Source organism: Genypterus blacodes, unplaced genomic scaffold, assembly GCF_046128005.1.
Source record: "Genypterus blacodes isolate CSIRO-AG114 ecotype Tasmania unplaced genomic scaffold, CSIRO-AGI_Gbla_v1 ptg000021l_1, whole genome shotgun sequence".
Classification (NCBI taxonomy): Eukaryota; Metazoa; Chordata; class Actinopteri; order Ophidiiformes; family Ophidiidae; genus Genypterus; species Genypterus blacodes.
This window is the reverse complement of record NW_027466834.1, coordinates 8,044,137-8,068,097: the sequence shown is the minus strand read 5'-3', so window position 1 is coordinate 8,068,097 and position 23,961 is coordinate 8,044,137. Positions and strand designations below refer to the sequence as shown.

Sequence of the window (23,961 nt, the reverse complement as noted above, 5' to 3'; positions counted from 1 at the left end):
CTCTCGACATTTTATTTCGATTGTAGCTTAAAATGATACAGCCTAATTTACTTATGATACATAATATAATTTACTTATATTCATGTGGACATGTTTAAACAGCAATTCAGAGTACAAAGCTTTGTTGTTTTATTCAATTCTCTACAAAACAATGGATAAACAAGTCCCACTAAAAAACCTCAAGTCCAACTTTTCTTTTCATCGTAACTCTCGCGGGACTTTGTGAGTTAAGGAAACAGCTGACTGTGCTGTGGGTGGTGGTGCAAGAAGAAGAAGCGCTATCTATTAGGCACAGTTGCTACTAGCCAACACGCTACACAATCAGGACGCCGCACGCTGTAATTTATCATCTTTCTACACACCGATAACCACTTTACATCCCGTCATGGCTGAGACAGACCCCAAGTCGGTCCAGGATCTCACTAACGTGGTAAGTCTCGGTCGTGGTGGTGACGTTAAGCGACTAGCTACATTTTTTTTGTTTAGCTAGTTTCCGTTAGCACTGCGGTAAGAATGCTAACCCCTTAGCAACGCTAACGATAACAAGCTACCAAGCAATGTAATGCTAGAATATGATACACGTGACATTTAAATGCAGATATAAATATAAACACATTTACAACTACACTACGTTAAATTAAATTTGTCGTAGCGCGTAAAAATGAAATCATCCATTCACAATCACATACATTACGTAACCACAGCTATACACAGGTTACTACATTTTGCTCCATTCATACATAAATGTGTGTATGCATTTACATTTTAATTGTTACAATACGGTGAAAGAAGCTCAGAAACACGTTTGTACACGTTGTCATGGAGATCACGATACATTGTGTTAATGCAACTGATTTGAGTGTAGAATCTCAAACCTCTGTCTGTGTTGGGCGATCAGATCCATATACTCACCGCCATAACACTTGACGGGTGCATTTCACCCGTGGCAGTAAAGTGCTGCATTTTCGTGGACCAGCTTCCATGGTTACTGAACTTTCATATAGTTGTCAAGGGAACCAGATTACTTATCATTGTCCAGCTCCTTGTCCCCTCCTAGACTGCAGGCAGGGAGTAAAGCTAAAAATTAAACTCAATCTCGTCACATTCCATCCACAAAGGACATTCTGTAATTAAATGTACAAGTATGTCCACTGTCCTATGTGAACCTTTAGGAGAGACATTATCCACTGGCAGCATTGTTTCACACCCACAACCTTTTCCACGATTTGTCTTACAGGTCCAGACACTTCTGCAGCAGATGCAGGACAAGTTCCAGACCATGTCGGACCAGATTATCGGGAGAAATATCCTTACGGCAGCAATCATTCATGAAATTGACTAAGGCTGAAAATGTTGAAATGGTAATCCAGTAAAATGACAAGGATTTTACCTCACAAACTGAAATCGTCTTACAGAGTGAGATGATAACTTTGTGATGTGAGGTAGTTTTGCTTACGTTGCCTTGACCGCTTTTCCCACTCGATGAGATGAGCACGCGCATTGATGACTTGGAAAAGAACATCGCTGATCTGATGACGCAGGCCGGCGTCGAAGAGATCGAGGGAACACAGGAGAAGCCCAAAGAGGGTCAAGGTCCATAAAGAAGGTAAACACAAAGTGTTTGGTGAAATAAGTAATCGGATTATCGTGGAAAAATGTTATATCAGTATAGATTCATTACATTGTTTTAATTTGGAAGATTATGGTTATTATTGTAATCAGCTCATTAACTCAAATCACCTGTGTTCGTCTCATTACATGGAATGCATCCTTTGAAGGTGTAACAGTCGGTCAACTATTAGAACCCTCTGAGGATTCTTGTGATGTGGCCTGAATTTGGAGGAATCAATTCTGTCCTGTCCTGTGTTTAATTTCACTCTTTTGTCTGCCCGCCCTACAGGTTCAGGGTGTAACAAGGTGTGAAGGTGGTCATATCTTCAGGAGCAGCAGACTTTTCAATTCTGAAAATGACTTGTACTGATTTGGTGGCGTGTTGTGTGAAATGTTTTTTTTATATATTGAATATTGTGGAGAAAAAAAAGTAATGTAATGATTTAGGACACTATTTGTAAGCTTGGACAGCCTGAAATGCCCTTTAGACCATATTACTCACGTGCAGGGATGTAACTTAAAGATTTTGTGTACCTGGGGGTCATATAGCTGCCGTAGCCATATGTAATTCTAAGCATCTATCATGGTTATGGCACAGGTCAGCACATTTGTATAAACTCCATCCCTGCTAAAACTGAAAATGGGTACAACTAACATTTAGACCCTTGAAGTGTTATTGAAAAATCTTAATGCCAAGATGTAGGATGCATTCCAAATGTACCAGATTTTGTTCTATTAAAGCTATTTAATACTATTTTGTCTGTCGGTCATATATTTAACAATCAATAGCTGAAAAGCTGTTCAGTGAGATATTACATTTAACCCTACGGTGATCCAAATAATTTTCAGTTTGTTCTAGTCAAAGTATTCTCTGGTTTGTGTCGTACTGAAATGACATCAATACCACGTAATTAAAGTTGACCTAACTGAGAACACGGGGAGAAATGGTAAGTGATACAAGTCTCCATTTAAATAGGCTGAACAGATTGAAGACACCTGTATTACGAATTCAAGAAAATAGCCTGCTTGAAATATCACTTTAATCCAATATATTATCACTTCTAAGGATCTCAATCATTTTAAATTTATGATATATTACATCGAAAATCAAAAGTTAAGTGTCAGTTCAATACAAAATGGTAGATGCCAATTTCTTGTCAGGTTCAACTTCTTCTCGAGGAAATTGTGTTTTGATCACAGCCACGTCTGCTGCACATACTGTAGCTCAGAGACGATGTCAAACTTAAGGTAGAATTTACATAATGTAAATACATTACATCACTGCATTGTAGGAACCTTTATTTAAATGCAAACAGGTTTATAAACCAAAACAACTATTACATGAAGTGCCAAAACCATCCAAAGGATATGCACAGCAGGAAACTCAAAATACTTTTTGTGTCACAATGACATAAGACGGATTATTCGATTCACTCAAAAGTTTACAGAGGACGAAACAGCACAGCATTCTTGCGAGGGTCAGTAAGCCGTGACCACCTCTCCTGATAAAACATTGTAATATGAAGAGAGTGGTTCCTTAATAAGAGCGTGAGACTGGAGATATAGAGAGTCTGACATTAGAACTCAAAGTCTGCTTCAGTCATGTCGATGGCCCATGCAAACTTATCTCTCTGACTTTTATTGTAGATTTTGTCTACAGGGACCTCCACGTTTTTACACCTGGAAGAAGAAAAAAGTATCACAGTGATGGTTTGCGGACGACATGATTAATGCAAACACACTTGAGATCGTTTACATACTGGCTTTAAAGTTGGGTCTCCAAAGCCATTTTAGTTCAGTTAGTTAATAATTAAAGAGATTTCTATACTAAATCACCCTCTCACTAAGGACTGACTTTATTCTATCACTCCTGTATTTACTCAACACTGTACTCTCACGGAGTTACATAAAGGCTCTTATGTGTGCTGCGTCTACTCTTGCCGCAGTTCATTTCCATCTGTGCTTCAGTCGGTGGAATATTCATAACACACCCACATCAGCAGCAACAGCTTTAGTGTGCGTTTCCTGCCATTGTACTCAACGGCAGAGAACACACCATGGTTTTTCCTTCAAAATCAAACACCCCAGAGTCCAACCAACGCAGTCCCACAGTGTGTGTGTGCTCGTATTCACTCACCATGCCACACTTATCCGTGGGTCCAGGTAGTTTAGTTTGGAGGTACCCAGTGCAATCTGCTTGTTCTCTTCTCTGTCAGTTGCCTGGACCTCCATCTTCAGCAGCTGCTCCTCACAGCGCTTCACGGCGGCCTTCTTGCGCTCCACCAGCCTGGAAGGAAAATGAGAACAGGGGAAAGTTGAATGAAAACCCGTTAACCAGTTGGGAGAGAAATAGCAGATAGATAGATAGCGTTGCGATTTGTGATTCTGTTGGTTTCGGGGCTAGGATATGAGACTACGCGAGGAAAAAGTGTAGCCATGGCTTACATGAGAATTGCCATCTAATCAAGGTCATAAACAACACAAATCCTCTTTTTAGTTTATTCACACTCAAATCAGTTATACTAGGCATATTGACTTTGCACAGGATGACTTTCGGGATACACAATGTCCAAAAATATGTAGGAGCTAAGCAATTTTAGAGGCTTCCCGGTGATGGACTGGAACAGAGTCAGTTAAAAAGCACACTGAGTGGACAGACACTATTTGGCAGGGGCAGACCTTTTTATATGGAAATAGCTTCAGTAAGCAAACCAAATATAGTAGGAACAGATCGTGAAATGTCATACAAAACAAATACACAGCTGTGGAGGCGCGGGACTGAGCAAACGGAAAAAGGTTTCCACAGCCGTATCTAATTCAAACAAGAAGAACGGTACCCGAGGAGCGAGAAAATAATGTACAGCAAACATTAACACATGCAGCTCGAAAAGGGAGAGAAATTAAATGTTTTAGTCAAGATTGGGAATTTTCTAAGTCAACGCTGAAGCAGCATAAACACACAATCTAATAATGAATAGCACAACTAGGTCTGGAATAGCCAGCGTTTGTGTGTGTCATACAATCATCTATGCTGTAGGGCTATGTCCAATGAGAAGCAGCAGCCACATGAGGATGATGTACATGTTTGTAAAAGCCCTTTGGCAAAAAATGTGAAAAGAGTTAATAAGTTAATGGTCGTGCCGACGCTGTAAAGTCTGTTGCTCAAAGGCACATAAACCTGTGCTTTCCTCTGTAATGTTGAGGTGTTTACAGTTTAAGTTTGCTGTCAATCATTGTATCTGTGTCATCATTCTGTACTTCAGTGGCACTCACGTCTGCTGCTTGGGGTCTGCTTTGGCCTTGGCCTCCTTCTTGGCCTGTTTGAATTCTGTCTTGGCCAGGGCAAGCTGTTCTTTCCTGGCATCAATCTGATTGGGGGCACACACATGTATTACTCTCAGCCTCAAGATAACAGACAAGTGGATATAAGAATCCTCAGTAATGTCCACAGATGAGCTGATGGTTACAGTTATTGCATTATGAGGGAACCTTTAACCAGATGAATCACTGTATCCAACAAACAAAAGATCAGAATTCTAACTGATAAAGCTCATCTTACCTTCGCCTGTAGGTTTGCCATTGATTGATCAAATGTTTTTGGCGGCGCCCGCTGGTGGTTGCAGAGTATTGCAACAGCTCTGTTGGCCCTGTTGTAGGAGAGCAGCTTCTCAGGCGCGTTGTCAGACTCTTTGGAGAGTCAGATTCATTTGAGAGACAGACAGATTCATTTGCATTCAAATAAGAAACTTTCACAGCAGCATTTTATCAATGTCATATAGAAATGTAATGATAATGAAAGCTTCCATTAGCCGCTCACACAGAGAAGACAGAGTGAAACATCTTTAGACTAAAGCAGCCAATGAGAGCTTTACCAACCAAACAACAGAGACACACATTTGATCACTGAGAGAAAAGCTTAATTAGGGCTATCTTTAATAAAGTAAGCTAAAAAAAAGCATGTAAACTGCAAAATGTGAGAGTAGTGGCAATATTATCAAGGCAAACAACCAGATAATGAGACAATAGCAAGAAGTCAAATCATTTTGAAGCTGCTGCTAGACAATCCAGCGGAAGAATATAGTATCAAGTATATCATATAATAGGTGCGCAGTTCAGTGGTTTTACAGTTCAGGAGTGTGTGTGTGTAAGTTACTGTTTGTGAGCTCTTTGAGCTGCTGCTGCAGGGTGATGGAGGCGTTATATGTCCTGAAGACCTTTGCAGTCAGACCTGCCATCAGGGAGCTCAGGTGCTTATTCAGCATGGTTGTCTGCCGTGGGGAGAAAAAATGAAGGGAAAGACAGAGAGAAATAGACAGAGATCAACCAAGACAGCCAGAAGCCTACTGTACATACAACTACCTCCATCAAACCAAACCATACAACCACTAGGTGGTACTGTGGTACTGTATCACAGACGTTCAACCCCCACTGTAATAAACCACAACAAATAAAACGCATAAAAAAAAAACACAATCAATGCCTCCATTATAACCATCACCTATTAGAGCAGGGAGATTAAAAATATCACAGCCTTATTTCCCCTCTGACATGTTTGTAGGCATGTAGGTACCACTGGTTAGATCGCCATTAGCTCCATCAAACGCCCTCAGCTTCACAATAAGGAGATGAAACAAGAGTTTAGAGCGCAGAGACAAACACAGGTGAGGAAGCACAAGAAATATTTCTAAATATTCCACACATACCAGATGAAAACGTATGAGAAATGTATATAAATGCAAATGAATACGCGTAGATGAAAGAAACATCCGAATGAGCTTGGCGGTGGTCTCAAAGCTCAGGCGCAATACGGAAAATCATTTAGGAGATTATGATGAAGATTAAAGTAATGATGTAGTTGGTTTAATCAGAGCTGGGTCGGGACCCCGGCAGGCTGAGGCCACGCGTTTGTGCGAGTGCTGCAAGGAGGCCATGAGAAATGGGATGAGGGAAGGTAGTGTACACAAACGTGAGAGCAATCAAGTACACACACACACACACACATCCCTACACACATTTACCCACAGCTCCAGTGATGTCTGCCTTGCTAATGAGTTACCTCACTTTGGCTCCACAATGAAAGTTTGACGGTGCAAATGTGCTCGGCCCCCCCAAACTCTCTTGGCATGACATGTGCACAGCTCTGTGTGTTTGTGTTTGTCGCCAATGTCATTTCCTGCCATCACAACATGTCATTACTGCATCTAATTTCTAAATCTTAAACACAGGACGCTCCTTGCTGGGTGTCCTCATTACTGCTGACCAAAATGTGGTGAAGGCAGAGGGGAAAATGTTGACAAAACCCACATGAAAGCTTTGAAATCTGTTTCAAATTTTCATCAGAAGAGAGGAAACTGAAACCTCTGGGTTATATTGTCATGTCATCTTAACTGGCTGTGCTTTGTCACTGTTGCTATTTTTCCCTTTTCACCTAATTCAAATGTGTAACACATCCTGGACCCAAGAACTGCTCTTCCATTTTGGTAATCTATGTGTTCAACTACCCCACATGTTTGCCTCATACATGACAAAGAAACATTAAATTAATGGGAATAATTATGTCTCAGATTTCCAGGAATGCCAGCGGCCTCATTCAAGTTTCCTTCCATCTTTCACACCTTCCTCCTCCTCATCCCGGCCTCATAAGTCTCTGAAGGTCGGGAGAAGATGAGGCAACAGTCACAACCAGGCAGTCTTTCCTTCCTCCATTCCTCCTCCTAGTGTCTTTCATCCATCACCTCCTTCCTGCCTCACACCTCCCTCCCCTCACCTGGACCAGCTGTCACTTGCGTACCGCTCCTTCTACAGCTCCATCCCACCCCCCCACACCCCCAACGCAACCCCTGTCTCAGTGGCCTGGCCTTTCTGGGTGTCAATCAAGACTGCCCACAGCATCCATTACCATTCCACCTCCAACACACCATGGCATTTCCTGAGACACTGGAGGGCAGAGAGCCTTCAATTTCTCCATCTCACAATCGTTCCTGTCCTAACGCTCAATCTTTCTATACCAACACACGGCTGATGCCTGTCTATAGTTCTCTCTTTAACCCTATCCCACCTTCTGGTATGAACCTTGTTGCATCATTTGTCACATACAGCCCCCGCTCTCTGTAAAAAATCACATAACAAGGCACTTCTCACCAATCAGAGCACTTAACCTGAGGTCACTAGACCGGATGCTGCTTAAGTAGAAGCCCGGTTTCTCCTACAAGGACAATCTGTTAGACTGGGTATCCTTCTATATAGACAAATAATGCTGTTTATCGTGTTTAATAAAAACTGAGTGCACCCTGGGAAGCCCCGCCTGACGCTGCAGCGGACCGGCCGCGTGTACGCATGCTGTGTGGCCCTGCTGCCTGGCGCTAGAGGCGTTTGAGAGGATGCTGGATTTCATCCACCCCAGCACGTTCACTCTCAATTCTCACTTGTGTCAGTCTCATTTTTGATCTGCCAGAGTCCATCCCCTCTCTTCTGAAATTCCTTCCTGCCTGCAGTCTCCTTGAAATATTCTCCCAGTTTCTCACCTCCGTTTTCTCACTTCAGCCCTTTCATCTTTCCGCGCCAATGGCTCATCCTCATTCAGTACGTCCCTGCTCTGCCTTTACTAAAGTCTTCTTTCTGATGACAACATTAAAGAGACTATAACCATATCTTGCCTTCGCCTTTTCCCCTTTTTAAAATTAAAATATTACACTGAAAGAGGCTTTCACAAACATTCCAGTTCCATTGATCAATTTTATAGTTACCATTTTATCAAAGGCCCTTTAAGACCGTTTCACCCATTACATCGATGCTAAGGACGTCATCTGTAAAACATGTACAATACTTAAAATTTGAATGTGAAGGTTGTCGGAGAGACTCACATTAAGGCGGTCAAAGAGCTCGTCTCCTGGTTCCTTGTTCTCCATGAAGAGTTTCAGATTCTTAAAAACCTGAGGAAAACAGTGCCAGAACAAAATGGTATTAAAAGACTTAAGAGAAGTAAGAAGTTGACAAGAAGAGTTTTGGGGAGATGACAAATATTCCATCCACTTCAGGGCTCCATCTACAAGATCCCAGGATAAAGTTCTGAAGACAATAAATACTGCAATGGTAAGGAAACAATTCACGCCTGGCTCCTAACGGACACGTGTATAAACACACACACACACGTTTATAACACATTTACCCATTTTAACAAGAAATGCTTCAAAGCCTGACTTTATCCCTCACATTTCCCGGAACTGTGCGAGTTCCACAGCTGCATCGCTCTCAAAATACAACCGCTAAAATATGCCACGCAAAGGAGCGACACATATTCTGAATTATAAAAACATTGCTACATTGATATACAAGTTACTTAACATTTATATTGTGTAAAAACTAATTAACTGCTGTTACAAATAGACAAACGATAGGAACTGATAAGGAGGATGTCTAGAAGAGCCATTTGCTGAGTTTCTATCAGGGTGAGGCAAAGAAAGGCAAGACAGTATCCACACTGATGGCTGATAATTAACCCCCGTGGCTACTCCCCTCGTCTACTGAGGAATAGTGGCAGACTTTCTCTTCCCTTCAAAAATATGCATATTAGACATTTTGCTTGTGGATAGATTCATAACAATGTCGTTTCAGCAGCTTAGTCCTGCATTTCCTGCTCTGTTCAATGCCGTCTTTACACAGAAACTCAGCAAAAATGCACGCAATTTCATATATGCAGGCGTACACGGTATAGGCGGAGGTCCTGGACGCAATGATTCCGTAACTCTCTGGAGGATGGAAATGCTTCACTTTGATTTTTTCCCTCTATTTTATTCCATATGACATTTAGCAGCAATCTCCTCCAATTTCCCTGGGAACAGAGGCTGCTAAAATATGCAAGGGACTAATTAATGTGAGCTAATGTGTTGCTTTTTCAATGCAGTCATTGGAATAACTACATGTTCTGCCAAGAAACAAAACTGTCAGGTGCTAACATTTCGCTATCCACCTCTGGCGTCGAAGATAGCGCGGGTTTGACACCGGTAGGAGGGTGAAAAAGCCACACGCGCATTCATACGTAGTCGTACACACACACACACACAAACGCACATACACAAACAAATGACAGCTGGGGGACAGATTGCAAACAACGACACTCACGCGGTGTAAAAGGCAAAGGTTTCCACACACACACACGGTTGCTTTTTTTGTGTTGTGGCATTGACTGACAAGCTCAATAAAGTTGAAAACATACATACAGCATCATTTATCAAACCGGTGTTTACGACCAAATGTTGACATCTCTTACACTGCACACCTTACACATGCAGCCTAGATTTATCAGGGTGGTCAAGTGAGAGATGGCATCCTCTGGGTTATGGAGTGGGCATCTTCACCAGTCTTCGCTAATTATTATTATTATAATGAGCCACTATAAACCTCATTATAGGAATAACATTATCACTATGGCGTCTCAGGCTCACCCCCTGGATGCCATCTGCTCACTTGGGGGCCCAGGAAGTGTCTAGAGCCACTCGCAGTTCTCCAGAGGTCTTTGACTCCCATCTCTCGGAGCAGCTTTGATTTCGATGTGTTCCATGAACTCTTGTCCCTATGAACCCTTGGTCTTCAACTGCGTAGTTGAGCATCAGCCTCGAGCTCAGCTTACCTCAGTTTCTTGTGCTTGTAGGCCTCAACCACTGCATCCTCCCCGGCCACTGTAAGCTCCAAGATGTAAACAAGTGGGAGTGAGGCCGACCAAAGCACAGGTCTAGCCTGAGGTTGGTTGACGTGATCACAGTTGGGAAGCAGAGCCTCTGGCCTTAAGTCTCGCGTGTCCTTCCCAGCTGCCCATTATCTGGACTTGAATTGACGCACCTGTCTTGACCCTCACCGTCCCCGACAAACGCTGTTGTCAGACAGGGAGGGAGGAAGGGCATTGATGCTCCTTCGCCAATAATACAAATCTAGAATCCACTGACAAGGGTTGCTTTGATTCTTTCATAATATCCATGTGCAGGCTCCAGCCACAATGAACTCCTGCCATAAAATACAGACTTAAACTGAACATTCAACTTCAGCAAACTTATGCTAACTATAATCAGGATGTTTACACATATGTTCTATCATTCCTGGTTTCCAACTCTAAGAATAAAAGGGCAAAACACATGAAGTACCCCTAAAACTCAAGCTGAAGATTTAATGAATACTGTGTGAAGTTGTGAGGTGCGAGAACTTTGACGTAATATGAAAGAAAATAACAGAACGGTGCAACAGGCCACAGTTATCATGATCTTCACACTGTGAAAACATCTCTAGAACTGTGACAGCACTGCAGATCCTTAAAAAAAACAGTTTAGGTTTCCCTAGGGCGCTCCACTGCTCCTCACAGTGAGGAGGATTTTAAGTACAGAGATCACATTTTGTTGTATCACAATGACAATAAGTCTTTGGATAAATCATTAATTAATATTCATTTTCTCCTGTCTTATCCTTATTGGCAACACTTCTAATAGGAATCCCAAAACCAATGATTTGATCCAACGAGGAAGTTGTATTTTGGGTTGCCATATCCTGCAGATAGCTTTTCCATCTGTGCCGTAGTAAATCATTCTCTTGCAAAATCATTTTTCACAAGCTTTGTAAGCACAGCCACGCATCTATGCCTTTCAAGTTGCACAACCTCTCAACAGCTCCCATTAAGTGTGTGCTACTCTTTACTCACATTTTTCAAAAAGCATCCAACAACACCGTTTCCCACTGTCATGAATAACGTGACAATCTTTGGAGGGTGGATATGAGCTTGATGTTGATGGACAGGAGGAAGGTCGAGTGCAGCACATTTATATGAAAATATAAAAGTCCTCATTACCTCGGTGTGTTGTACAACCTGCATGCCGACACTATCATGCCTTGAATTATAGAGTGCTTCTCACATTCCTGTCTTAATTTAACTACATAGGCTTGTATGTTCCGACCAAAATTGCAGATAATCAGGAGGGCTTAAGGACAGATTCACAATTATCTCATGTCTATCCCTCTATCTTTGTCTTGGGATATTTCAAATATGCAGGGAATAAAAGAATTCATGTCCTGTGGTACAGTATGTTTTGGTTTGCAGCAATGATGTAAACCAAAACGAAAAGAAGAAAACATGCACATATTAAAAAAATGGTGCGTAAGCTGAAACTCTGGTCAGGCTTGCATGGAACCTCTTAAAATCGTGACCAAGTTATGATGCTCAGACACATCAACCAATCCCCAGCATGCTTTAAATAGTCATCCATGTAAACCTGATCAAATTAGGCCACAACAGCAGGCGCCAACAATTAGCAAAGGCAAATTAGAACTCCATAGCCACAGGAATCCAATCTACAACTATTCCCTGAATACATTTCTCCTTCCCTCTCTGCATGTCAATGTATGCATGTGACCTTCTCCTCTGGGATTTTTGCCAAAAAACCCAAAGGGCAAAAACTAGATTATTAGAGTGAAATATATGGGTCTTGTATCGTAAGGAACAGTCCCTACATTCTGTCCTTTGCTGACATCCTCTCCTTCTGATTGGGTACAGAAGAGCCTTGTATTAACTAGAAGAAGCAACTAGACCATAGACAGTATGAAGGGGTCCAAGCACCCTGACAATGGAATCTGGGAACCATGGCAGGTTGGCATGGGGCCAGTTAGTAAAGTATGGTGTTTTAGATAAAAGGGAGTATTGTTTAGTATTGCTCCCCCCTCTGCGAAGGGTGGTAATGTAATGTAAGTCGCTTTGGATAAAAGCGTCTGCCAAATGATCGTAATGTAATGTAATGTAATGTTTATCGCATGTTCTCAACATGAAGCAAACTCGGCTTTTGAATCAGCATGGGCAATAGATAAGCTAATTGCTATATCACTGACAGTTCTATATTGTTTCTGTATTTTGAGTGCGATAAAACAGGAGGCGATCAAATACTTGTTTAACCTTATTTTAAAGACAAATGTGAGGTTTTTTTTTTTTTTTTTAAATGTGCACGGCCACGACTGTATCACAAATCTATGTAAATGGTCCACACACACACACACACACACACACACACACACACACACACACACACACACCTAACTAATTCAATCTATATTTGCCTTTGTGTGTGGATGTGTGATGGAATTGATGCGTGTGTGTGCAGTCTCTGTAAGCAAGTCCGTGTGTTTACCTCAGTCTCACCTTGTGTGCGTTATCTACTCTAACTGTTCCTGAATGGAGCCTCTCAGCGGGGATTCTCTCACTGGAAATATTGATTGCAAATCTCTCCTTCACTCCAAAAAGCCACAGGTTGTGGAGGAATTCTGTCAGCTTTTAACCCTTTAAACCACCAAAGGGTTTGAAAGGCTTGTTTTCTTAAAAAAAAAAAAACTCGCCAAAATTACATTGTTTATCATAGCCAGGAACAGGAAAACCATTTGCACAATCCAGATCGGTTCAAAACCTTACATTTTGCCTTTCTCAGTGCCGCTGGGAAGTCTCTAATGACTGGGCTGAGCCTGCCAGTCACGTCACAACAAACCTTAAAGGCTTTCTGTTGAAATACATTTTCAAATAGCACAGTTAGCAAGTAAGAAACCTTTGTGCATTTGACTTTATGATAGCGCCCCCTCATCGTTGCCAAGTGCCATTTTGTATGTTTGGTGCTATCTGATTGTCCTACACTTCAACTTTCACATTTCTGCAGAATTCGTTTAAGGGCAATATGATAATAATAAAAAATAAAAAAAGGAGTGCGACAGAGTGTTAATTGGTTTGTGAATGTCTTTCCTTTACCTTCCTGAGGACCGGAACCTTGTTGTAGTAGCGAATGGAGTCTTTACCCAGGAAGTCGAATTCCACCACACACTCACTGCCGTCAAGCTGTTCGTGGAGGGTGATGTGTTCCACTCGCAGTGAGCAGCAGCCCACCGTGTCTGCTGTCTCCCCTTCCTCCTTCTCGTTACCAGCTCTCAGTGCCAGCTTTTTGGGGCACAATGTACAGACATAAACAAATGTCAAACGCACGCATACAGACCCAGCACTTTCACCGCCATCCTTCCCAATCACAGAGCAATCACGTGCCAATCAGATGGCTGCGAAATAACAGAAATTAATAGGAAAGCAACTAAGGCATATCAGAATAAAAATCATCTTTGGCATGAGCCAAAAGCAATCACATACTCAATCTATCATTTTACTCAAAGCAGACTGAGATAATTAGCTTGGGGTCACTGAAAGAAAACTATTAATATGTAATAAATTGTTCTTATTGCACAGGACCTTCCATTCAGCTATTTAAGAAATACAAATGCAATCAGGACACACTGCATTGACTTCCAATACATTTAGATTAGGGAAACTCGGAGAAACTGACAACCAATTTATTTCTATCAGCGGTGTGTAAACATGGAAAACTTGGTGTGATAATTCCGTGTATTTGAGCGGGAGTCTCAGAACTAGACCTTGTCGATGAAGTACAGGGCTACGGCTCTCTGCCGTGTGCCCATCTGTTTGGATTTGAAGTCTTGGTGGTACTGGTTACGGATGTCGTCCACGCACGTTTTGAGTTGCCGAGCAATCTCGTACTTCTCCCAGTCCTTCTCCCCCTGTATTTATAACATTAAAGAAGAGAATGAAGGCAAAAGAGGGGAAGAGAAAGCGAGAGGGAGCAAGATGGAAAAAGCACGAGAAAAGTTGAGAAAACGAGGTGTAGAGAAGTAAAGAGCAGTAAGAGGGTTTCTTTGAGATGCAAACGGATACAAGCAAACCCACCATCACTGAACACACACTGTCCGTACTGTTCATAATGCACACACACACGTTCGGGAATGAGACTGTGGAATAACTTAACCTTTAAACACAAAATTAGAAAAGGCAGGGGGAAAGAAAGGATGGGGAGGAGCTGAAAGATTAAGCAAGTGCAAAGGAGATGAGAAGGGAATACTTTGTCACACGTCCACAATACTGTGGAAACGCAAAAACATCAGAATAATCAAATGCCACAACCAACAGAAACATATAAATAACTAGAGTTTACTTCTGACGGGTTGCAGCATATTGTGAGGCATGTGTTTACTATATTTATAAGGGTAAACGGATGAGCTACCTTAAGCTTCGAGTTGGCGTTGAGCATGATGTATTTAATGGATCCCTGGATGTTCTCGGTCCAGCTGGCCAGCCAAGTCACGGTGTTGTCATGTCGAACCTCCTTCCAGCGGTGACCGGCTGGTGGCGGGGGGACACAGGCTTCTCTGTCGTAGCGAGCAGGAGATAGGAGGTGGAGATCAACTGTAACCGGGAAAAACTGTGGCTGGCTACGCTATTGATGTCCTCGGATTTGATTCTTAGCTCCTTCTACTCTGCAACAATGTATTATGTAGTATGTTGTATTACTATGTTGCATATACAGAGGCATAGTGATGTACATTTAGTGTGATTGCCGTTATTTCAGGCTTTCAGACAATCGATGCTTAAGGTCACATAGAAGGTCAACTGGGTATCTAGCAGCTCACATGATACAGTTTGTTGCTGTAGCTGTAAATGCATTGGCAAAACGTCAAGTGTGCCGTTCCTTACTTGCTGCAGTTGATGATGATATCCTCTGGTTGGAGCCTTTTCTTCAGCATGCCCTGTTTCGGATGCTCGCCCCTCCCTCGGAACAGCCCTGGAGGTTCAATCTTAAAGTTGCCGATGCGCTCCTTGTGGTGGTCCAGCAGACAGAAACCGTACTCGTCCACTATCTTCTGGTTGGCTTCTTTCACAGCCTACAGCCAAACATGACAGCACGCACAAAATAGTTGTCCATAACAGAGATAGACTACTGTGAAGATCTTTGGATACTAACAGAAAGAAGAGTACATTGAGACAGGGATCAAAACGGCGTTCACATTTAAAGAAAAAGAGCGAGAATGACCTGTTTCTCCTCCTTGCTCAGGTTTTTTCTGGCCTCCACCTTTGCTTTGTGCATGGAGTGAATCTCTCCAAAGTCACATTTGTCCAGATCTGTAATCAACAACCTCTCCTCATGGGTCATTTCCTGGGCAGACAGGAAAAGAGTTGGACATATAATGCATGGTATATACCTGCCATCGGTGTATGAATGGGTGAATGTGAAGACGCGTTGGAGAAGAGCACTATTTAAGTATTTGAGTCCATTCCGCTGTCTAGCAAGCGAGACACACGGGCTGGAGGGCTCGGCCTGCCTCCAATACGGTGGCACCCGATCAAAGAGGTCGCTCACAGGGCAATAATAAAGGGCAATGCATTGGAGGCGTTGTGACTCCTCTCAGATGTTTCTGAGGTTAAATGCCAGAACAACTTCTGTGGCTTCTGAATTAGCCTCCGTCTTTAGGGCAAGAAAGCCGAGGCTATGGGGACGAGAGGCAAACATGCAGACTATCTGTCCAAAAAAAAGACACGTACACACACAGAGCTTTCACAAAAACCTGTTTACACTGGAAAAGAATCACTCCACCTGGGTATCGCCTCTCTTTACAGTGTCGGACAGTATGGACATTCAGTCAGTGTGCGTGTCTAAGCATGACTGACACATGACGGTGGGCGGGAATTTGAAGGCAGTGAAGCGAGGAGAGTTTTTTTCCGCTATAATAAAACAGCTTAATTGGATTTGTTCACAGGCAGGGGAGCTACTTGTATGTATTAGCATATCAATGCCTCTGCACAAATCGCATTTTCAAGTGCATTGAGCACTAAGCGGCACAAAATTAATTCTGCATGATATGCCTGGGGCTCGGTACGGCGGTTTTTCTATAAACGGAGGACACTCGTGACGGAGACAATGAAGAACCATGCAGGTTCCAGTGACGCACCGCTTACTTGTGCACAGGCAGAATGAGAACCGATGATGTATTGCTAAATAAATCTTTCAAATCTGTTACTTCCCCCTTCTCTAAGTAAACTCCCTCCTAAAACTGACATAAATGATAATGCCTGGCCTGACCTTCCTCCAATCGGTGAAGAAGTTCTCACGGAACACCTTCTTTGTGGTGTATTCATGGTCCAACATCTGAGCAAAGAACATAGCCACCTCCTCAGCTGCCGGACGTAGCTTCATCTCCTTACCTGGAAAAAGACACATAGGAAACTCATTCTATTTGCATTGGATTTATGAATGTGTATCCACAGAAATGAGGCCCTTTTATTCATCTGCGTTCACTTAATGAAGCACTGAATACACCTTGTCCGCTCGCATACAAGAGCCATTGTGAGTCTGGAGCTTGATCAATATTTAACATTCTGTAACATACACATCAGGTCCCCAAGGGTCCCGTCTGCCTGACCCACGAATCTATCAAGGGACGTTCTAAGACAAGGACACAGATCTGCATTCAACACCACTTCTGAGGGTGAGCTACAAACAATGATGCGTGTACATGCACACACAGGAACGAACAAATAATGCCCTATAGGAAAGCGCCGCGGCTCGAGTGCAAAGACAAAAGCGTAAACACAGTCATCAATCAGAATCTGACACAGTGACCCTTTCACATCCGAGTTTACATGCGCATGTCTCGCGTGTGACCAATCAAGAGGGTGCCTGTGCAGTGTCAACATATTTCTATTTCATTCAAAAATCTAAATCACTTAATGCTAATAGAGATGACGAGCAGTATAGAAAGGCACTTATTTGTGGTGATTGTGTAGTTGCTGCTTTCCAAACTGCACTTGTGTGTTATTTGGTGAGTGCTACACTTGCTTTAAGATTGGACTTTTACTAACTGCCAAGAGTTGTTTTCATTTTGTGGCGTATCTCCAATACATATGCTTTTCTGTCTGATTGAGGGGTCCAATATGAGAAAATACGCACTGCCACTTCTGGAATTTTCCGCCGGGCTTCAATTTGGCACTACGATTTAACGGCAGTACATACTGTATGTGAAAGAAAATGTTTTGCTGTTTTCCCCCGTGTTATTGTGCTTTACCGACACGCACTGACAAAGGCTAGTTAATACAAACCGATATCTGAAAATGTATGTCAAGCCTCGGGTGAACGGATTGTTTCATCCAAGCCTCAACAATAGCTGGAAGACAATTTGAAGCCGCCGACAATTGCAGCCGTAGAGAAATTGAGGAGTGCGTCAAAAAAAAGGAGCCAATTTCTTCCCAGTAATCACGCCTTTGTGAAACATTCCACACCCATGCTCAACTGACCATTATAGTAGAAGTGAACATTGTCTGGTAGAAGCAGGTACTCTGGAGGGAAATAGGGTCCATTGTGTTGCAGAAACTTCCATTTTACCCCGTCTTCATACTTGTCTTCCTCCCACCTGAGAGACAGCAAAATGAAAAATGAAAGAACCATATTTTAGAGAGAGAGAAATTGCTCTTGTAAAGTCTTCACCATGCACTTTGTTTGGATGCGCTTGGTGAGTAGAAAAGAGCATTTTTCCCACCATCGCCAGCGATTCTGCTCCTCCTCCTCCTTCTTTTTGATCTTCAACTGCCTTGCCTCCTCGATCTCCTCCTTGGTCCTCTTTGGTTTTTTGGAAACAGGATGCTCTCCTTCCTCCTCTTTCTTCACCTTCTACACAGAGGAACGTGACTTAAAACGTGAATTCAAACTCAAAACAAAAAGGCAACTTGCATTTCCAGCGAACACATTGCAGGAGTGTAATTTATGGAGGCCGACTGCCTGAAGATCACTGACATTTACCTTTTCCGTTCTCTTATTTTTCTTCCTTTGCCGAGCCTCTCCATCACCTCCTTCTTCCTGCCCCTTGTGCTTCTTTTCTTTCTTTAAGCTAGATAGAAGCAAACAGCTTACAAAAACGGTACATACCCACCTGGATTTGATCACATGACCAATAAGTCTTTCAAATCGAATATTCAAAAGGGACTTTGCCTTAAACACACCATTATCAAGAAAACTCTAACGTTAACAACACTTACTTAAGGCCAATCCAGAGCTTAGATATGTGGCGTGGACTTACTTTGGTGTAGCACCGAGATGCTCAGAGCCCTCTACGGACTCTTCCTTAATTCTTTTCCTTTTCTTTCCTCTCTTCTTTGCAGTAAAGTCACCATCATCCTCTGACTGTTGTTTCACCAACTCACTAAACCACAAAAGTAGCCAAGAGAGTTAAGTGTCCATGCCATAAAGTGGAGTCCAGCAATTTTATACATCCAAAATATTCAGTATATTTGTCATAGTGAGCATTGTTCAGCATGCAAAATCAATTGTAAAAGGCTTTTTTTGGCTGTAGAGGGAGTTAAATAGCCTCATCATTTCTCCAAGTTTAATGTACAACATAGGGTTCCAATAGGAGACTTAATGTAAAGTAAACTTAAGGGTCAAAGTCACGGAAATGGACCCTTATCATAGCACAATGGTTATTTTGTATGGAAGCAATCCAGCAATGTACGAAGCATTTAGTAAAAACAGTAAAATGTTGAACCTCCCTAACATTCTGTACATTTTTCGGTCCACTTAGTTTTGTACTTAAAGCCTTCTATTGGGACTCCATGCAGTAAACTGACATTGTACAACAGAAACTGACAGCCTCATTCCGTTTACCAGTTGAGTTGGAAATCTAAAATGTATTCCTGAATTATGTTCATGATAAAACTAGAAAGAAAACATTCATGTGGATTTTCCGTCCGTCACTCTGCTGCAGTAGAGTTTAGGACACCATTACACTCCCATGCAGAAGTAGGGGGGGTGAAAAAAATCATAATCACTGCCAATTCACTGACCACAATTATGATAATTTAAAATGAACAACTTGGACTAATGATAATAACATCAATTACAAATAAATGAATAAAATACACAACTGAACACTTACATTTCCCTGCAGAGTGAGGAAATTATCAGAAAGGAAACAATGTAAATGATGAAACTGACTAGTTAGAGACACTACTGCTAAGAAATCATTGTTCTCCTCTCCATGTAATATCTGTTGGAGAGGCATTGCGGGAAATTAGATGATATTTGTAAGCTACTGTGTTAGTTTCTAATGGGGATTGAGAGTCTTTCTTTTTTCAACCAGGTACACCAAATTCAGCTGTATTCACTCAATATGAGTCAGTATCTATCAGGGAAGAGCAGATCTCAGATGTGACGAGTAAATGGAGGAAGTCTATTTTCTACCTGAAGGCCTTGAGAACAACCACTTTCATTCCGGCAAACTACTTTTGCATTAGGGCTCATTTTCTGTTCATTATGTGGAACTCTTATCTCGGGCTCTTTTGGGGTTTACTTTGGAACGTTAAACACGGGAACCTTCAGATGCGCAGTGGGGGCGAGAAAAATAATGCATGTGTAGAAATGGTTGTGGCATATCGCACTGGTAAGTGTGATCCATAAGAGCTACACAAAAAGGAGGGTAGGTCACTGTGTCCGTTGACATTCACGGTGTGTGGTTCCAATAGTCTTGTGTTTCTGGTGTTAAATTGGCTTCAACTTTCCTCTCTACATGAAACCCACTCAACTAGCACAGTGACCACCTGAGCCTTTCAGGACGGAGGGGAAAAAAACCCTGAAGGGAATCATTAAAAACAAGATTTTAAGAGAAATTGTTTTTCCAGTTGACATCTCTCTCTCTTTGAAATGTCACATGTAGCACTGGCTTGGGTTGTGTCCGTGGCTGGGAAACAAACATTAACAACTCTGTAGACGCACTGCTGTGAGAAAGATTCCTAGCAGCAGGTTTTTTTGCCTGTCGTCTGGCATCCCAGCAACACCCTGCTGGGCGTTCGGCTTCTCAAACCGTGAATTCTCATTCATTACTTTCCTGACGAGCCGGAGATGTTTGTCTTTGCGGCGGAGTTAAATTAATTTTCTGTGAGACAGCTTAACACTCTTAAGAAGCGGGGACGACTTCTGTCTACGCCTGCCGAATATCAAAACAGAAAAATTAATTTTTGTAACCTCAGGAGGGGGGAAAATGAAAAAGAGGAGAAAAATAAGATTTATGTTTAACCGTGAATTGATCACAACAAATTTCCAATCACAGAAAAGTGCTGCTGAGACCGATTTCATATAGAGTCGTACCTTTGAGCTGTCACAGGAGAAATGCCTAAGAGTGACAGGCACAGCCACTTTATTCTAGCTTATTATCAGCCGGGCAGTTGACCAACATTAAGCATTCAGACCTACCTGCCACTGATGACAGACTCCAGGGGCTCTGCCTTGGGTGTCTTGACCTGCGGAGAGGACATGCACTACAGGCTCAGCACAAAATAACCACACTGCAGGGAGACACACACACACTCAGCTGTGCTCTGTGAGACTCATAAACAACATGCACACATAACCCCCAGTGGAAGCAATATCACCATTAACTGAATAGAAGTATATCAGGCTTATTGGCAATAACACTAGAACACTTAGTAATCAGTGTACTCTGAGGGAATCCAACGGCCCCCTGGATACAGAATGGGACACACTGATGCACCTCACGGGTCTATGACAGTATCAGCAAGGTCAGTGTGTAACAGAAAGTGGAATTTTGAGATTCACTGACTGAGATAGTCTAACTTTTGCGTCAGCCCAACTGGTCCACCTTTTGCAAGAACTAGTCCTGAGAAGATGAGTGCTTTACCTTCTTCTGGGCCTTCCCACTATCCGAGGATTTAGTCGACGCTCCCCCCCTGATCATCAGGAGATGGAATAGATATCACAAGAAACAAGTTTGTTAGTCATGCAGTATTTAGTCTATCAAACCAAGTTGGAGGAAACAGACTTCATTCATTAAAAAACTTCATAAATCTGCTCCTCCATTCTTTTCTATGGGTGAGCCTTATTATATGACTGAGCTTACACCCAGAGAATATTAAGACGATGTTAGATTCATGCCTTTGTCTGGTTAGTATCATTCCAGACATCACAAAATGCCACAAATCAGACAAGCAGCTCTGAACATGTCTTGTTGCAGTTTGACCTTTCAAACCTTGAAGGGAGGATGTACAACGACACGGAGCTACAATTACGCTACACTACGTATGTCTTCACGTTCAGAGCCTAATTTTGAATTTTTTCAGCTATGACAGTATGACAGCTGTGGCAGTATGAACTTGTATACTTGGGAGGGGAGGGAAATTAGTTCCATGAGTCTTGTAGCTGAAGAGCACGAGTTGAGCCTTCATCAGTAATTCAGTCAGTGTGCCGTGAAATAACACAAGGCTGGGCTGTCACGGAAAGCTGCCTGCCTCTACTGCCACTAACACTTACAGGTGTCTATTCATCTCTCTGCTCTCATCAATTACACAAGCCAGTGACAGATCACTCTACATTCATTTGTCTGCTCACATATGCATGGTAATAAACGCATCAGATATCAAGGTAAATTAATTTATTCATATGAAGATGGAGTGGCCACTGTACTCAGGGTAATGAATACATGCACTCAGCGCAACAGACCCTCTCAAACACTCCACCAGTGCATATTTCTCACCGTTTTTTGTTTTTTTTACACACACATACACATACACATAGTTGTCCCTCTCATTGATTTATAACTGCTGCTATCATCTGCTTTTATCCACATAAATTTCTAAGTCTTTTCAGCAGCCTGAAAGATAATATGATTAACATGCGAAACAAGCTTAGGTGTGTGGCCTCTGTTGACAATTGAATTGATTCTGGACGCGCTGCAGCCAGTTTACATCCATACGATTACGGTGATATGTTTCTAAGATTTGACAGTTTTGACAGGAAATCTTACTTTAAACTAATAATGACACCTGGCTGGAGTAATGATTAAGTGCTGGCTAAACTGTGCATGTCCGCATACGAACTTTTATGTCCGTCTTTCACTCTCAAACACATAAACACACACACACTCACGCAAAACTTACTTCTTCTGAGGGGTTTCCCCTCCCGCACCAGCGCTTTCCTGATCGCTCAGCCTCTTCAGTTTCGTGGCTTTGTGCTTGGCCTTCCCTTCTCCTTTAGCCTCCTTTTCTCTTCCCATCTTTCACACGCACCTTTCCAATGCACGCTTTGAATTAAGTGGTTATCGTCAAACAGACAGCAGGCTTAAAAATATTCAAATTGCAACGTGCAGCTCTGGAAAGCCTTTGAACTCCGCGTAGCCAATTAGCTAGCAAGAATGACCAAACACCTAGCGGCAGAGGCGAAGTTTAAGTTTGCTTGGAAAAATTAATTATCAAGTGTAACTTTATATTCTACACTGTTACAAAACTGCGGCGCAAAGTGTTCGCAAATACCGGTTCATTCGTGTGAAATGATAGACTCACCAACCGCTTCTTGGCGGGCAACGCTTTCGCTCAATCTTACAGCTGATCCGGTTTGAATGTCAGCTGAGCTCTGATTGGCTGAAAAAGTCCTAAAAGTTGCCAGGTAAGGTGGCGTATTTGCTTCAGGGAAGAAAATAATAAAATAGTCGATTTTAAGCGTTTATATTCAGATTGATCGAGTATTTATATTAGAAAATGTAAAACACAATTGAAACTTTTTTCATTTGTGTGTTTTTTCATTGCTGTGTGTTCTCTTTGACATTTTTTATTATTGTCGAATCTTATTTACGTATCCATAGGGTGCTTTTATTTCATTTACGTTTTTATTTTTATTTTTTATTTGGATTACTGTCATAAATGATTTCACAGTAAGTAATGACATCATGAATGATGAGAGCAAAATTTCTCTAATCGCCTCCAAACCTGCTGCTACAATTGTTCAGGGGTCAGGCATGTACATAGGGTGCCTAAAGACACTATGAGTTGTCAATGACATCAGGAGCTACAATCTAAAGCAGCAGAGATTGGCTTGAGTGAACGAATCTTCACCAATGTAATGTAACAATGACCTACGCTACTTCATGAATAACATGAGGCTGGGGTTAGGGGTAATGGGAAGGACAGGGGTGAAGTGGGTTAAATATCAGGGGGAGGATGTTATGGGAGGATCAGCAAGAAAAGGTAGAAACACCTAAAGGGCGATTTCAAGAGGTGGGACAGCAGGGGCAGAGGGGAGGGAGGAGGCTATGGTTAGGGGGTATGACAAGGGCTGGGGTGAAGAGGGTGAAATATCAGGGGGTAGATGTTACGGAAGGATCTGGAAGTGGCCATGGCTTTCAAAGTAACAATTAACAAAGATCAGGGTCAAGAGAATGAGTGTGTTGGCATCTACCTTCCTCAGCCTGTGTTTGCTGTTCACAGTCTTCTCCAGAGGAAAGAGAGCCAGCAGCATGAACGTTTTCATTGAAGGTGACAAGGAAAGCTTTGTTCTTTTCATAACTTTTATATACTATTATTAATATAGCATCTTTCTAAACAACATTATCAAAGTAGTACAAATAAGCTATAAACAATAAAACGATAAGCCTGAACTCGTGTTGAAGCGGATAGAATGGAATATTAAATAGAATCAGGGTAAGCCTTTTATTGAAAAGTCATTT

At 42.1% G+C, this 23,961-nt stretch overlaps 2 protein-coding genes across 3 annotated transcripts; one reads left to right on the top strand and one right to left on the bottom strand.

Moving 5' to 3' along the window:
• Positions 1–238: 238 nt before the first annotated feature.
• Positions 239–2,365, top strand: hsbp1b (heat shock factor binding protein 1b). Its single transcript, XM_076141980.1, has 4 exons — positions 239–430; positions 1,238–1,304; positions 1,480–1,606; positions 1,901–2,365. Exons 1-3 carry the CDS (start codon positions 386–388, stop codon positions 1,599–1,601), a joined length of 234 nt encoding a protein of 77 aa, XP_075998095.1. The 5' UTR covers positions 239–385; the 3' UTR covers positions 1,602–1,606; positions 1,901–2,365.
• Positions 2,366–2,965: 600 nt separating this feature from the next.
• LOC142992074 (DNA topoisomerase I, mitochondrial) lies at positions 2,966–22,550 on the bottom strand. 2 transcript variants are annotated; one of them, XM_076142364.1, is made up of 19 exons: positions 22,400–22,550; positions 21,145–21,193; positions 20,700–20,746; positions 18,532–18,654; positions 18,255–18,342; positions 17,995–18,122; positions 17,753–17,868; positions 16,542–16,663; positions 15,495–15,617; positions 15,158–15,345; positions 14,688–14,832; positions 14,044–14,187; positions 13,376–13,561; positions 8,475–8,543; positions 5,765–5,879; positions 5,171–5,298; positions 4,885–4,979; positions 3,749–3,898; positions 2,966–3,291 (listed from the first exon to the last, which is right to left on the bottom strand). In XM_076142364.1, exons 1-19 carry the CDS (start codon positions 22,513–22,515, stop codon positions 3,189–3,191), a joined length of 2,235 nt encoding a protein of 744 aa, XP_075998479.1. In that variant the 5' UTR covers positions 22,516–22,550; the 3' UTR covers positions 2,966–3,188. The 2 variants fall into 2 exon arrangements, with proteins under 2 accessions (XP_075998479.1, XP_075998480.1); XM_076142365.1 differs by having other exon boundaries at positions 20,718–20,746.
• Between the last annotated feature and the right edge of the window lie 1,411 nt (positions 22,551–23,961).

Coding starts and splice junctions, on each gene's coding strand:
- LOC142992074 (XM_076142364.1), bottom strand. CDS start 22,515: ATGGGAAGAGAAAAGGAGGCTAAAGGAGAAGGGAAGGCCAAGCACAAA. Junction 13,562..14,043: donor CCCTGTACTTCATCGACAAG/GTCTAGTTCTGA, acceptor TGCCCCAAAAAG/CTGGCACTGAGAGCTGGTAA. Junction 5,299..5,764: donor GCTCAAAGAGCTCACAAACA/GTAACTTACACA, acceptor GACTCTCCAAAG/AGTCTGACAACGCGCCTGAG.
- hsbp1b (XM_076141980.1), top strand. CDS start 386: ATGGCTGAGACAGACCCCAAGTCGGTCCAGGATCTCACTAACGTG. Junction 431..1,237: donor TCCAGGATCTCACTAACGTG/GTAAGTCTCGGT, acceptor TTTGTCTTACAG/GTCCAGACACTTCTGCAGCA. Junction 1,305..1,479: donor GGACCAGATTATCGGGAGAA/ATATCCTTACGG, acceptor CGCTTTTCCCAC/TCGATGAGATGAGCACGCGC.